Source organism: Trachypithecus francoisi, unplaced genomic scaffold (assembly GCF_009764315.1).
Source record: "Trachypithecus francoisi isolate TF-2019V2 unplaced genomic scaffold, Tfra_2.0 Lachesis_group8, whole genome shotgun sequence".
NCBI lineage: Eukaryota > Metazoa > Chordata > Mammalia > Primates > Cercopithecidae > Trachypithecus > Trachypithecus francoisi.
The window spans coordinates 11,632,153-11,645,398 of NW_022681473.1; the positions used below are offsets into that span (position 1 = coordinate 11,632,153).

General features: G+C 44.5%; 1 protein-coding gene across 1 annotated transcript; it reads left to right on the forward strand.

Moving 5' to 3' along the window:
* Nucleotides 1–2,620: 2,620 nt before the first annotated feature.
* On the forward strand, nucleotides 2,621–5,386 carry SCGB1D4 (secretoglobin family 1D member 4). Its single transcript, XM_033205170.1, has 3 exons — nucleotides 2,621–2,778; nucleotides 4,010–4,197; nucleotides 5,248–5,386. The coding sequence occupies exons 1-3, from the start codon at nucleotides 2,724–2,726 to the stop codon at nucleotides 5,275–5,277; spliced, it is 273 nt and encodes a 90-aa protein (XP_033061061.1). The 5' UTR covers nucleotides 2,621–2,723; the 3' UTR covers nucleotides 5,278–5,386.
* Nucleotides 5,387–13,246: the final 7,860 nt, after the last annotated feature.

A 13,246-nucleotide genomic window follows, 5' to 3' on the forward strand; every position in this document is an offset into this window, starting at 1 on the left:
CATGCCTGTAATCCCAGCAATTTGGGAGGCCGAGGTGGGCGGATCACGAGGTCAGGAGGTCGAAACTATCCTGGCTAACATGGTGAAACTCCATCTCTACTAAAAATACACACACACACACACACAAATTAGCCGGGCGTGGTGGTGGGTGCCTGTAGTCCCAGCTACTTGGGAGTCTGAGGCAAGAGAATGGTGTGAACCTGGGAGGCGGAGTTTGCAATGAGCGGAGATCATGTCACTGCACTCCAGCCTGGGCAACAGAGCGAGACTCCGCCTCAAAATAAATAAATAAATAAATGGGCCGGGCGTGGTGGCTCAAGCCTGTAATCCCAGCACTTTGGGAGGCCGAGATGGGCGGATCACGAGGTCAGGAGATCGAGACCATCCTGGCTAACACGGTGAAACCCCGTCTCTACTAAAAATACAAAAACTAGCTGGGTGAGGTGGCGGGCGCCTGTAGTCCCAGCTACTCGGGAGGCTGAGGCAGGAGAATGGCGTAAACCCGGGAGGCGGAGCTTGCAGTGAGCTGAGATCTGACCACTGCACTCCAGTCCGGGCGACAGAGCGAGACTCCGCCTCAAAAAAAAATAAAAATTAAAAAAAAAAAAATAAATAAATAAAAGTACATGCAACCAATCCTCTCTCAGAGATACACATCCTCTCCAATGGACTGTACAGATAAGAAGGTGAATGCCAAGCCTGAGCGAGGATAAGCTCTCGTCCACAAATAGGGTAGATGCCTCACAGACCTGTCTGCTGCAAAAGAGGCCTCAGTCCTGAAGCCCATATTCATGGGTCTGTAGACTCCGAGACCATGAGCTGGGTTTCTTTTTCCATTTATGTCAGAGAGAAGTGGTGTATCTCGGTGTCCATGTAGTTCTGCAAGTACGTGATTTTGTGGATTTTGGCTGTGCTCTAAACTAGGAACGACTGGCAAACCATGACATATATGACACATGGGACAAGATAATGGCAGTTTACATTGATTGAGAACGACTATGTACCAGAACTTGGTATGTTTTAAACACACACACTCACACACACACACACACACACATCCATGAACACACCCATTTGATCATCTATCAACCCAGTGATGTAGGCACCATTAGTAGCCTACTTTGACAAATAAGAAAACTGGGGTTACATAAACTCAATAATTTTCCTAAGGTCCAGGAGCCCATAAATGAGGATCTGAACCCTCATAGCCGTGAGCCTCACCACCAACACTCCCCCTCCTTTGTGTTAGCAGGGCTGATTCAGGGACTCCCTCATCATCCTGTGTGATGAAAGGGAGATCCACTGCTGCCCTCAGCTTGGACTCAACCAAACCTGACAATGTGTCTTTCATGACACAACCCGTAAGGTCCCCTCCCTTCTTAAAGGTTTTTCTGGCTGGTTCTCAGCCCTGCTGTCTGTGAGAAACACCAGAGCAGTTTAAACAGTACAGAAATGAGGGATTCACCCCTATGTTACTGAATCATAATCACCAGAGAGAGAAGCCTGTGGGGTCGGTATATCTTAAAAGCTCCAAGTGATTTGATTGCATAGCTGAGAAAGTTATGGCCTGGGCTGTGACTCCTCTCACATGTAAGTTTATTTAAGAGAGAAATTTCTGGTGATTACCTACTGACACCACATGAAGGCATCACAGTGGGAGGGAATGGGGGTGTGTAATGCTTTGTCTGGGAGCTTCCTTCACTTTCCATTAAAAATGGGATTGGCCCAGGCAGCACAGCTAGGTTTGAAATGGAAAACTTGAGCCTAGGGGTTAGGGGGAAGTGACCACCCACCCTGTTCATCTGTCTCTTCCCTTCCATTATCTTCCCAGCCTAGAGCCCCAGAGCAAAGAACTCTCAATACCTCTCTGATGCATGATTAGCTCCGGACACTCCAAAAGCTCTTGAGAAAAAGAGTTGGGTTACTTAATCATCAGATCAGCCCTAAGATAAGATGTGGGTGAGTACACATCACAGAAAGCTTGCTTTTTATAGATAGAAAATGTGAATCTTGGCCACATATATAACTGCACCTACAAACAAGACTCAGGTTTGGGAGTGAGGCAGGCTACAGAACAGGTGCAGCAGATGTTTTTCCTCAGGAAATCTTCTACAGGTGGGATGTATTCAATTATGCTTTAGGTACCTATGCAGTGAACATGGTGGTGATGGAATGGGCTGAAGGGAAGGATTAGACTTGCCCAAGGTGCAACTGAAACAAGCCTGGTTGGTTGTCAGACATGCAGGGGGATCAAAGCAGGGTCTCCTTATGTCCCTGCTCTCCTATAACCAGAACACAGCCTTCCAGCTTCCTGTGCCTTCCAAAGCCAGAACTCACCTGTGCCCTTGCACTGCTACAAAGATAAAAAGAACTAATCAGCAAAAGCTCATAAGGAAATTGAGAATCCCAGGAATATTTACAGATGTGCCTGAACACTCACCTGGAGCACAGAGCAGAGTTCCCACAGGGCTGCTGTCTTGTGCTCTGCCTCACTCGGATGCAGAGATTCCTAAGGAGGTCACATTGATGGATGGCAGCAGCCCTGGCTTGGAAGGGCGGGCTGGGAGCCAGGCCTCGTGACTTACCAGGTGCCCCAGTGGGCAGGACCAGCCAGGCTCCCTAGGTACAAATAGCCCTGGCCTCCACGACTACACAGGCTCCTGGAGTCGAATCCAAATCACTCATTGTTTGTGAAAGCTGAGCTCACAGCAGAATAAGCCACCATGAGGCTGTCGGTGTGTCTCCTGCTGGTCACGCTGGCCCTTTGCTGCTACCGGGGTGAGTACATCAGTCATGAGTCCAGCACCAGCCCCTGGGACGCACGCTCCTCTGAGCACAAGAGCACCTGCACAAAACCAAACAAAATTCCAGACCCTTTTCTGTGCTTGTTGAATAAGATTCATAAAGCTTAAAGTGATTTCTTCTTCTTCTTTTTTGTTTTTTTGAGACCGAGTTTCACTCTTGTTACCCAGGCTGGAGTGCAGTGGCACGATCTGGGCTCACCGCAACCTCTGCCTCCTGGGTTCAAGTGATTCTTCTGCCTCAGCCTTCCTGAGTAACTGGGATTACAGGTATGCGCCACCATGCCTGGCTGATTTTGTATTTTTAGCAGAGACGGGGTTTCTCCATGTTGGTCAGGCAGGTCTCGAACTCCTGACCTCAGATGATCTGCCCGCCTTGGCCTCCTAAAGTGCTGGGATTACAGGCGTGAGCCACTGAGTCTGGCTGCTTAGAGCTATTTCTTGTAATCCCCAGTATCTAGGGAGTTTTGTAGAAAAATCAATGCAGGCAAATGTTAGGAATTCTTCTGCCTGAGCTTCACTTCTGAATGGGATCTGTGTCAGATGATGTAATGTGAGGTCTGGGGTGAATCTGGGCTTCGACACTTCCCACTCCTTGATCTTGGGCACAATGCTCACCCCCTCTGAGCCTCCTCCGATCACTGGTGATTAAAGCTTCTTCCAGGAGTGGCTATGAGAATGGAGTAAAGTTATGGTTGTCAAGAGTCAAGTTGTGGGCCAGGCATGGTGTCTCATTCGTGTAATCTTAGCACTTTGGGAGGTCATGGTGGGCAGATCACTTGAGCTCAGGAATTTGACACCAGCCTGGGCAACATGGCGAACGCCATCTCTAAAAAAAGAAACAAATCCAAAAAAATTAGCTGGGCATGGTGGCATGCACCTGTGGTCTCAGTTACTTTGGGGGCTGAGGGAGGATCGCTTGAGCCCAGGACATTGAGGCTGCAGTGAGCCGAGATTGTGCCACTACATTCCAGTCTGGGTGACCCTGTCTCAAAAAAAGAAAAAGAAGTCTAGCTGAGGATATGAAGCTCTTACCTTTGTTGTGTGACCTTGGGAAATTCACACCTGGAATTTCTGGTATTGTCACCAGCACAGTAATGGTACAGAAACATAGAATCCAGGGGATCCTGTCTGATGTAACATCAGGGAGCCATGAGAGAAAAACCGACTTTCCTAACATCAACAATATATTTATTTTTGTGCTGCAGCCAATGCCCTTGCCTGCCCAGCTCTTGCTTCTGAGATCACAGGCTTCTTCTTCTTAAATGACGATCTGTTAAAGTTACAAGTTGCCAAATTTAATCCACCTCCGGAAGCTCTTGCAGCCAAGTTGCAAGTGAAGCACTGCACGGATCAGATACCTTTGAGTGATCGACTTCTCATTGAAAAAGCCTTGGTAATTTCTTTCTCCTTTTTGCAGAGGCAGAATTAAACTCAGCTGCACACAGCCTCCTGCATGTTTCTCCTCAGGTGGCCTGCCTGGATACTGTGTCCCCAGAGTGTGCTGAGGACATGGGGAGTGAGCTAGGGCCCAGGCAGGGATGGTGAAGGGCCAAGCACGGCCGTCTCCCTGCTGGGAGCTTTCCTGGGCCAACCTACCCTCACGCAGTGGACATAGTCACTGTGGAATGTCCCGGGGAGTGTGGGAGACTTGAACAGGGAGAGAAGGCTTGGGGGGACCTAGAGCCGGGCCTCCCAGACAGGGTGCTGGTGAACTGGGCTCCTCTGCAGCTTCTGCAGAGCCAGGAGCCCCTCGCAGCTCCGCAGGGCCCACTATCCACCCCTCATCCGTGACACTGTCCTGACCACAGCCAGTGGGCCAAGACTTTTTCACTGCTCTACCTCCTGCAATGCCACGGAAGGGGGATGTTCTCATTATGTCTTTCTCAAGAAATCAGAGATTCCAGGGCCCTCTCAGCCTGGCTGCTTCTGGATTGCTGTCCTGAGGTTTGGCTGCAAATACCCACAGAAGCGGCAGGGTCAGGCTTGATAAGACCCTTGGCCACCAGGCAGAATTCTCCCATGGGAAGGCTGGGATCTCCTGGATGGCGTGTTTCTCAGAGGCCCTCCCTGCCCTGCCTGGCTTCAGAGCCCTGGGTCCCCCATTATAGGGATCAGGAGACTCCACAATCCTGGGACAGCCCAGGCAACAACCTCTGGCTGCACTGTCAACCCCTCCCCTCTCCCTCCATGAAAACGCTGGACCTAACTCCTGGGTCTTCCCAGGTCTATTGGTCTGGTGGGGAAAGGCTGCTTTCTCACCAGAATGGGTATTGTAAGGCCACCAGGTCTAGGCCTCAGTTTCCCAAACTGAGTTCTTGCCTCTGCCTTTCCAATTGCCGTTAGGAGCAAAATCCCACTGGCCTCTTTGATGTTAGCCTATCATCACCAGCAGCAGCATGACTGACCTCACCATTCTTCCTTTTTTTTTTTTTTCCGATTTCAGCTGAAAATAGTGCTAAGATGTGGTGTGTGACATGTAAAAACGCTCAGCTCGGTTTCCAGTCTTTCAACGATACCCTGATCTTCACTAACAATTGTAAAGGTTTCAACATGTTGCTTTAATAAATCGCTTGCCCCGCACATCTCCACTGGTCTTGTTATGATCCTGCAGTCTCGGGCCTTGAGTCGAGGGTGGTTTCCATAGGGTAGTGGCCTTTTGCTGTGGCTGATAATTAACTCTAGAGTAACCAGCATTCTGGGACCTGAATGCAAGCATCCCAGAAGGAAATAGTTGCAGAAATCATCCTGCATTCCTTACAGATTTCTCATCCTGCGTTCGTGAATGAAAACCATGGCAAGAGAAAAACAGGAATTACAACGGTCCTGCTGGTCTTGGACTGAGGGATCTCCCAGCCTGCCTTGGTGTCCAGGCACATGGTTTCCACTAGCAGCAGCCCTAGCCCTCGTTTGCTGTCCCCTCAGACGCACAGCCAGCCTGCTTGGTGCTCTTTCTGCACTATGCTTTCTCTCCCGTCATGTCCAGTATACTTTATTTTCCATTTATCACAATTGGGGGGCATCTCCAGGTTTCAACCTGGAGTTCACATTGTTTTACTCCCCACACTCAAGAGCACTCCTCACTCTCTGCATCACTCACCAGCACCTGAGGCAAATGCTTCCTTCCTCAAGCTCTCCCAAGAGCTCCAGAGACCAGCACCCCTGCCAACTGGACAGCTCCCAGGGTGCACTCCACAGTCCTTTCAGGAGCAGGATGTAAAACTGAGCACAGGGTCTGCCCCCAGCCTGCTCTCCCTTCCATGAGCCCATCCAGGCTAATGCACCGCCCCCCCAGCAAGTCCCCTGACCAGTACACAGGGAGACGCCACAGGTTCCTGGCTTGGTGTCCTGTGGCTGCTGCAAGAAACCTCCGAAAACTTGGTGACTTAAAACAACTGATTCTCTTGTACCTCTGGAGGTCAGAAGCCCAACACTGATATCACTGTGGGGAGGTCAGGGGGCAGCAGGGCTCTGTTCCTTCTGGGGGCTCTCAGGGTGAGTTCACTAAGGGCTGCTTCTGGCTTCTGGGCTGCTGACCATCCTGGTCCTGTGGCCACATCACTCCAAACTCTGCCTCCATGATACATTCTCATCTCCTTTCCTTTCCATGTCAAATCCCCCTCTGACTTTTAATTACAAAATACAGGGGTTGGGGTTAGGAAGCACCAGATTATTCAGAATAATGTCCCCATCTCAAGATCCTTAACTGAATCACGTCTACACCATGGTTTTTCTTCTTGCAATGGGCCATTCACAGATTCTAGGGATTAGAATGTGGATATCTTTTGGGAGATGGAGACATAAATCAGCCAACTACAGCTTCCCTCCCTCCTGACTCCTCACCGTACACTAAGTTCTGTTCACTCCGTGGCCACAGCATCACCTCCACGAGTCCCTTCTTTCCCATCACACAGCCACCTAACAGTCTTGCCCGAGTCCTTCCAAACTCAACTCAGATTAAGGTCTCCTCAACTGTTTCCCAGCTGCTGTGAGCCCTTCCTGTGATAAATCCTCCTTATTCATGCCAATGTGAGCCTCCCAAACTGAAACATGGTCCTATCCTCTTTCAGCAACCCTAAACAACCAGAGCGCATGTATTCTCAAGGGTTTCAAGTAAGGGAAGTCAGTTTCTACCCTAAACTCATGTTTATATGATAATAGCTATTGTTATACAACTGAGAAGAGAGTAGATAAGAGTAGCTATTATTAAACATTGCTTTTAAAAGAAATTTGTATTTTAATAACACCAGAAAATATTTACACTTAAACAAATAGAACCTAAGTGTGTGAAATTCAAGACCAGTTTAGCCTACACACTGTGCATGGACAGGCACAAGGATTCACAGACAGACACAAGGATTCACAGAGGTCAGGCTATATTCTGAGAACCCCAGAGAGGAACCACTGCTGGAGGAACACATCCATAGCCTTGTGTTCCACATGAGGACTTCCAAGACCCTGCTCCTGGGAACCCTGTCTCTTCATCTTCTGTTTTCCTGGGTGCTCTGTCCTCAGCCATAGTTGTTTATGTCTCATTTCTTATGCATCACATGAGTCACATCCTTGCACCAAGACATATGGGTTTTCCTTTGCCTTTATAGACTTACCTGCCTCAGACATTTGACCACCCCATCCGTAGAATGCACTTCACATGTCTCCTTCTCTGTGAGGCCGCCTTGGATGCCCACACCTTACATTACATCTTTATACACACATGCACCCACATGCATAGACATCCTTTTTTATCATCCATTTATTTTCCTGTGAAACAGAATGCATGTCATAGCATGTTGTGAGAACACATTATATAAATTAATACTATAAAGCACTCAACATACCTTAGAAATTATTACTCTAATGCTTACAATTAATACAAATTTCTATTTATTGAACACCCCAGCATGCATCTTGCTGGAACATTTTTCATTTGTTTTTCAGTCCTCACTAGTACCCAGGAAGGTCCAAGATTGTTTCCACTAATGAATATGAGAATGAGAAATGCCTACCCAGGGCCCCTTAATCCTGGCTCTATTTTGGAATCCACTGGGAAGCTGTCAAAAGCAGGTGATGCCCAGGCTCTGTCTGGAACACGTGAATCTGTGTATAAGTAGAGCCCATGCAGTCCTCATTCTCTCACCTCTCTCTTCTATAGGAGCAGTCATCCAGTGACCTGGGAAGGCAGTAGCTGGTACAGGAGTCCCCCATGATACTCGCAGGACTCCTGACATCCCCAGGGCTGTTGCTTAGGGCCGCTGCCTTAGCTACTTCCATAGCCTTTGAAGCCTGGGGGTCACAAGGTGCTCACTCTTCTCATCATTCGAAGCTAATCACATTCATGTCACATATGGTAACATTTTCCTTTCAGAGATTCTGTTAAAACAGTGTGAAGTGGGATCCAGCAAGACCGCTCAGGCTGGGACAGGGAGAAGAGAGTATCAAAGTCACTGTTAAGGAGTACAGAGTTTCTGTTTGGAATGAGAATTTCCTAGAAATGTGTAGTGTGACAATACTAAGAATACACTGAAGGCCACATAATTGTACACTTAAAAATGATTGAAATGACAAGTTTCATGAAATGACAACACAATAAAAGAAGGCAAGGACTGTTGCTCTCTGAGGGGGAGGAGGAATGTAACTGCAAGGGAGCTGGGCTTGTATTTTACCCCCAGAAACGCCTTCCTAGACCTGCCAGCATCTCATAGTCAGCTTTCTTGGTGTCTATGTGCTCATTGATTGACATCCTGGATTTCTTCTTTGCTAATGATAGTGCTAATTTTGAAGAACATCTAGTTCAAAAACCTGAGAATGAAGTTTACCAAGGATGTAGGATTGACTCATACAGGGTCTCTTTTTTTCTTCAGGTGTCTCTCATGACCACTGAGCTAAGTAGAGTCTCCTAATTTGCCCTCTGGACAAATATTATCAAACTCTGCCTAGGCACTTTTTCTCCAGTGTCTTCTCCCCATGATCCATCCTACACTTTATGACAAGCTCAATATTCTGAATATGAAGTTTTGATTTAGTCATTGCTTATTTATTTATTTATTATACTTTAAGTTCTAGGGTACATGTGCACAACGTGCAGGTTTGTTACATATGTATACATGTGCCATGTTGGTGTGCTGCACCCATTAACTCGTCATTTACATTAGGTATATCTCCTAATGCTATCTCTACCCCCTCCCCTCACCCCACGGCAGGCTCCAGTGTGTGATGTTCCCTATCCTGTGTCCAAGTGTTCTCATTGTTCAATTCCCACCTATGAGTGAGAATATGCCGTGTTTGGTTTTCTGTCCTTGTCACAGTTTGCTCAGAATGATGGTTTCCAGCTTCATCCATGTCCTTACAAAGGGCATGAACTCATGCTTTTATATGGCTGCATAGTATTCCATGGTGTATATGTGCCACATTTTCTTAATCCAGTCTATCGGTGATGGACATTTGGGTTGGTTCCAAGTCTTTGCTATTGTGAATAGTGCCGCAATAAACATATATGTGCATGTGTCTTTATAGCAGCATGATTTATGACTTATAATCCTTTGGGTATCCAGTAATGGGATGGCTGGGTCAAATGATATTTCTAGTTCTAGATCCTTGAGGAATCGCCACACTGTCTTCCACGATGGTTGAACTAGTTTACACTCCCACCAACAGTGTAAAAGTGTTCCTATTTCTCCACATCCTCTCCAGCACCTGTTGTTTCCTGATTTTTTTAATGATTGCCATTCTAACTGGTGTGAGATGGTATCTCATTGTGGTTTCTATTTGCATTTCTCTGATGGCCATAAACGGTGAGCATTTTTAATGGTCTGTTGGCTGCATAAATGTCTTCTTTTGAGAAGTGTCTGTTCATATGCTTTGCCCACATTTTATGGGGTTGTTTGATTTTTTTTCTTGTAAATTTGTTTGAGTTCTTTGTAGGTTCTGGATATTAGCCCTTTATCAGATGGGTAGATTGCAAAAATCTTCTCCCATTCTGTAGGTTGTTCACTCTGTTCACTCTGATGGTAGTTTCTTTTGCTGTGCAGAAGCTCTTTAGTTTAATTAGATCCCATTTCTCAATTTTGGCTTTCGTTGCCATTGCTTTTGGTGTCTTAGTCATGAAATCCTTGCCCATGCCTATGTCCTGAGTGGTATTGCCTAGGTTTTCTTCTAGGGTTTTTATGGTTTTAGGTCTAACATTTAAGTCTTTAATCTATCTTGAATTAATGTTTGTATAAGGTGTAAGGAGGGATCCAGTTTCAGCTTTCTACATGTGGCTAACCAGTTTCCCCAGCACCATTTATTAAATAGGGAATCCTTTCCCCATTTCTCGTTTTTTTTCAGATTTGTCAAAGATCAGATGGTTGTAGATGTGTAGTAGTATTTCTGAGGGCTCTGTTCTGTTCCATTTGTCTACATCTCTGTTTTGGTACCAGTACCATGATATTTTGGTTACTGTAGACTTGTAGTATAGTTTGAAGTCAGGTAGTGTGATGCCTCCAGCTTTGTACTTTTGGCTTAGGATTGTCTTGGCAATGTGGGCCCTTTTTTTGTTCCATATGAACTTTAAAGTAGTTTTTTCCAGTTCTGCGAAGGAAGTCATTGGTAGCTTGATGGGGATGGCATTGAATCTATAAATTACCTTGGGCAGTATGGCCATTTTCACGATATTGATTCTTCCTATCCATGAGCATGGAATGTTCTTCCATTTGCTTGTGTCCTCTTTTATTTTGTTGAGCAGTGGTTTGTAGTTCTCCTTGAAGAGGTCCTTCACATCCTTGTAAGTTGGATTCCTAGGTATTTTATTCTCTTTGAAGCAATTGCGAATGGGAGTTCACTCATGACTTGGCTCTCTGTTTGTCTGTTATTGGTGTATAGGAATGCTTGTGATTTTTGCACATTGATTTTGTATCCTGAGACTTTGCTGAAGTTGCTTATCAACTTAAGGAGATTTTGGGCTGAGATGATGGGGTTTTCTAAATATACAATCATATCATCTTCAAATAGGGACAATTTTGCTTATTCTTTTCCTAATTGAATACCCTTTATTTCTTTCTCCTGCCTGATTGCCCTGGCCAGAACTTCCGACACTATGTTGAATAGGAGTGGTGAGAGAGGGTATCCTTGTCTTCTGCTAGTTTTCAAAAGGAATGCTTCCAGTTTTTTCCCATTCAGTATGATATTGGCTGCAGGTTTGCCATAAATAGCACTTATTATTTTGAGATATGTCCCATCAATACCTAGTTTATTGAGAGTTTTTAGCATGAAAGGGTGTTGAATTTTGTCAAAGGTCATTTCTGCATCTATTGAGAAAATTATGTGGTTTTTGTCTTTGGTTCTGTTTATATGATGGATTATGTTTCTTGATTTGCATGTGTTGAACCAGCCTTGCGTCCCAGGAATGAAGCCCACTTGATCATGGTGGATAAGCTTTTTGATGTGCTGCTGGATTCGGTTTGCCAGTATTTTATTGAGGATTTTTGCATCGATGTTCTTCAGGGACATTGGTCTAAAATTATCTTTTTTTGTTGTGTCTCTGCCAGGTTTTGGTATCAGGATGATGCTGGCCTCATAAAGTGAGTTAGGGAGGATTCCTTCTTTTTCTATTGATTGGAATAGTTTCAAAAGGAATGGTACCAGCTCCTCTTTGTACCTCTGGTAGAATTCGGCTGTGAATCCTTCTGGTCCTGGACTTTTTTTGGTTGGTAGGCTATTAATTATTGCCTCAATTTCAGAGCCTGTTATTGGTCTATTCAGGGATTCAACTTCTTCCTGGTTTAGTCTTGGGAGGGTGTATGTGTCCAGGAATTTATCCATTTCTTGTAGATTTTCTAGTTTATTTACATAGAGGTGTTTATAGTATTCTCTGATGGTGGTTTGTATTTCTGTGGGATTGGTGGGGATATCCCCTTTATCATTTTTTATTGCATCTGTTTGATTCTTCTCTCTTTTCTTCTTTATTAGTCTTGCTAGCGGTCTATCAATTTTGTTGATCTTTTCAAAAAAAAAAAAAAACCAGCTCCTGGATTCACTGATTTTTTGAAGGGTTTTTTGTGTCTCTATCTCCTTCAGTTCTCCTCTGATCTTAGTTATTTCTTGCCTTCTGCTAGCTTTTGAAAGTGTTTGTTCTTGCTTCTCTAGTTCTTTTAATTGTGATGTTGGGATGTCAATTTCAGATCTTTCCTGCCTTCTCATGTGGACATTTAGTGCTATATCTATTGATTCAGGTCTTTTTCTTGTGTGAAGATAATATGTTTTTACAATTCGTATCATTCTTTTTAAAAAAACATTATATTTTTAGAGTACTTTCAGGTTTACAGAAAAATTGAGTAGAAAATACAGAGTTTGCATCTAATCCCTGCCCTCCAACAGGCACAGCCTCCCTCATTATTCACAGCTGAAACAAGAGTGATATACATAATTAATGAACTCAACTTGACACATTATTTTCATCCAAAAGGCATAGTTTATGTTAAAGTTCACTCTCACTGGCTTACATTCTATAAGTTCTGAGAAATGTGTAATGACCTGCACATACCATCATAGGACACCCTAATCAACAAATGGTGCTGGGATAATTGCAGGCCACATGTAGGAGAATGAAACTGGATCCTCATCTCTTACCTTACACAAAAATCAACTCAAGATGGATCAAGGACTTAAATCTAAGACCCAAAGCTATAAAAATTCTAGAAAATAACATCAGAAAAACCCCTCTAGAAATTGGCTTAGGCAAAGACTTCATGACAAAGAACCCAAAAGCAAATGCAATAAAAACAAAGATAAATTACTGGGATTTAATTAGCCTAAAGAGCCTTTGCACAGCAAAAGGAAAAGTCAGCAGAGTAAGCAGACAACACACTAAGTGGGAGAATATCTTCACGATCTATATGTTTGATGAAAGACTAACATCCAGCATCTGCAAGGAACACAAACATATTAGCAAGAAAAAAAAAAAACAATCTCATCAAAAAGTAGGCTAATTACATGAATCGACAATTCTAAAAAGAATATATAAAAATGGCCAAGAAACATGGAAAAATGCTCAACATCAGTAATGATGAGGGAAGTACAAATCAAAATCAAAATGTGATATCACTTTACTCCCACAAGACTAGCCGTAGTGAAAAATAAAAAAAAATAGATGTTAGCATGAATGTGGTGCAAAGGGAACACTTCTACACTGCTGGTGGGAATGCAAACTAATACAATCCCTATGGAAACAGTGTGGAGATACCTTAGAGAACTAAAAGTAGAACCACCATATGATCCAGCAATCCCACTAGTGGGTATCTACCCAGAGTTAAAGAAGTCATGACACCAAAAAGATAATTGCACACGCATGTTTAAAGCAGCACAATTTGCATTTGCAAAAATATAGAACCAGCCTAAACGCCATCAATCAATGAATGAATAAAGAAATTGTGGTATGTATTTACCATGGAATACTACTCAGCCAGAAA

Excerpts from the sequence above, each read along its gene's own strand:
- SCGB1D4 (XM_033205170.1), top strand. The coding sequence starts at position 2,724 with ATGAGGCTGTCGGTGTGTCTCCTGCTGGTCACGCTGGCCCTTTGCTGC. Across the intron at positions 2,779-4,009 it reads GGCCCTTTGCTGCTACCGGG|CCAATGCCCTTGCCTGCCCA; the intron begins GTGAGTACATCA and ends TTTGTGCTGCAG. Across the intron at positions 4,198-5,247 it reads TTCTCATTGAAAAAGCCTTG|CTGAAAATAGTGCTAAGATG; the intron begins GTAATTTCTTTC and ends TTCCGATTTCAG.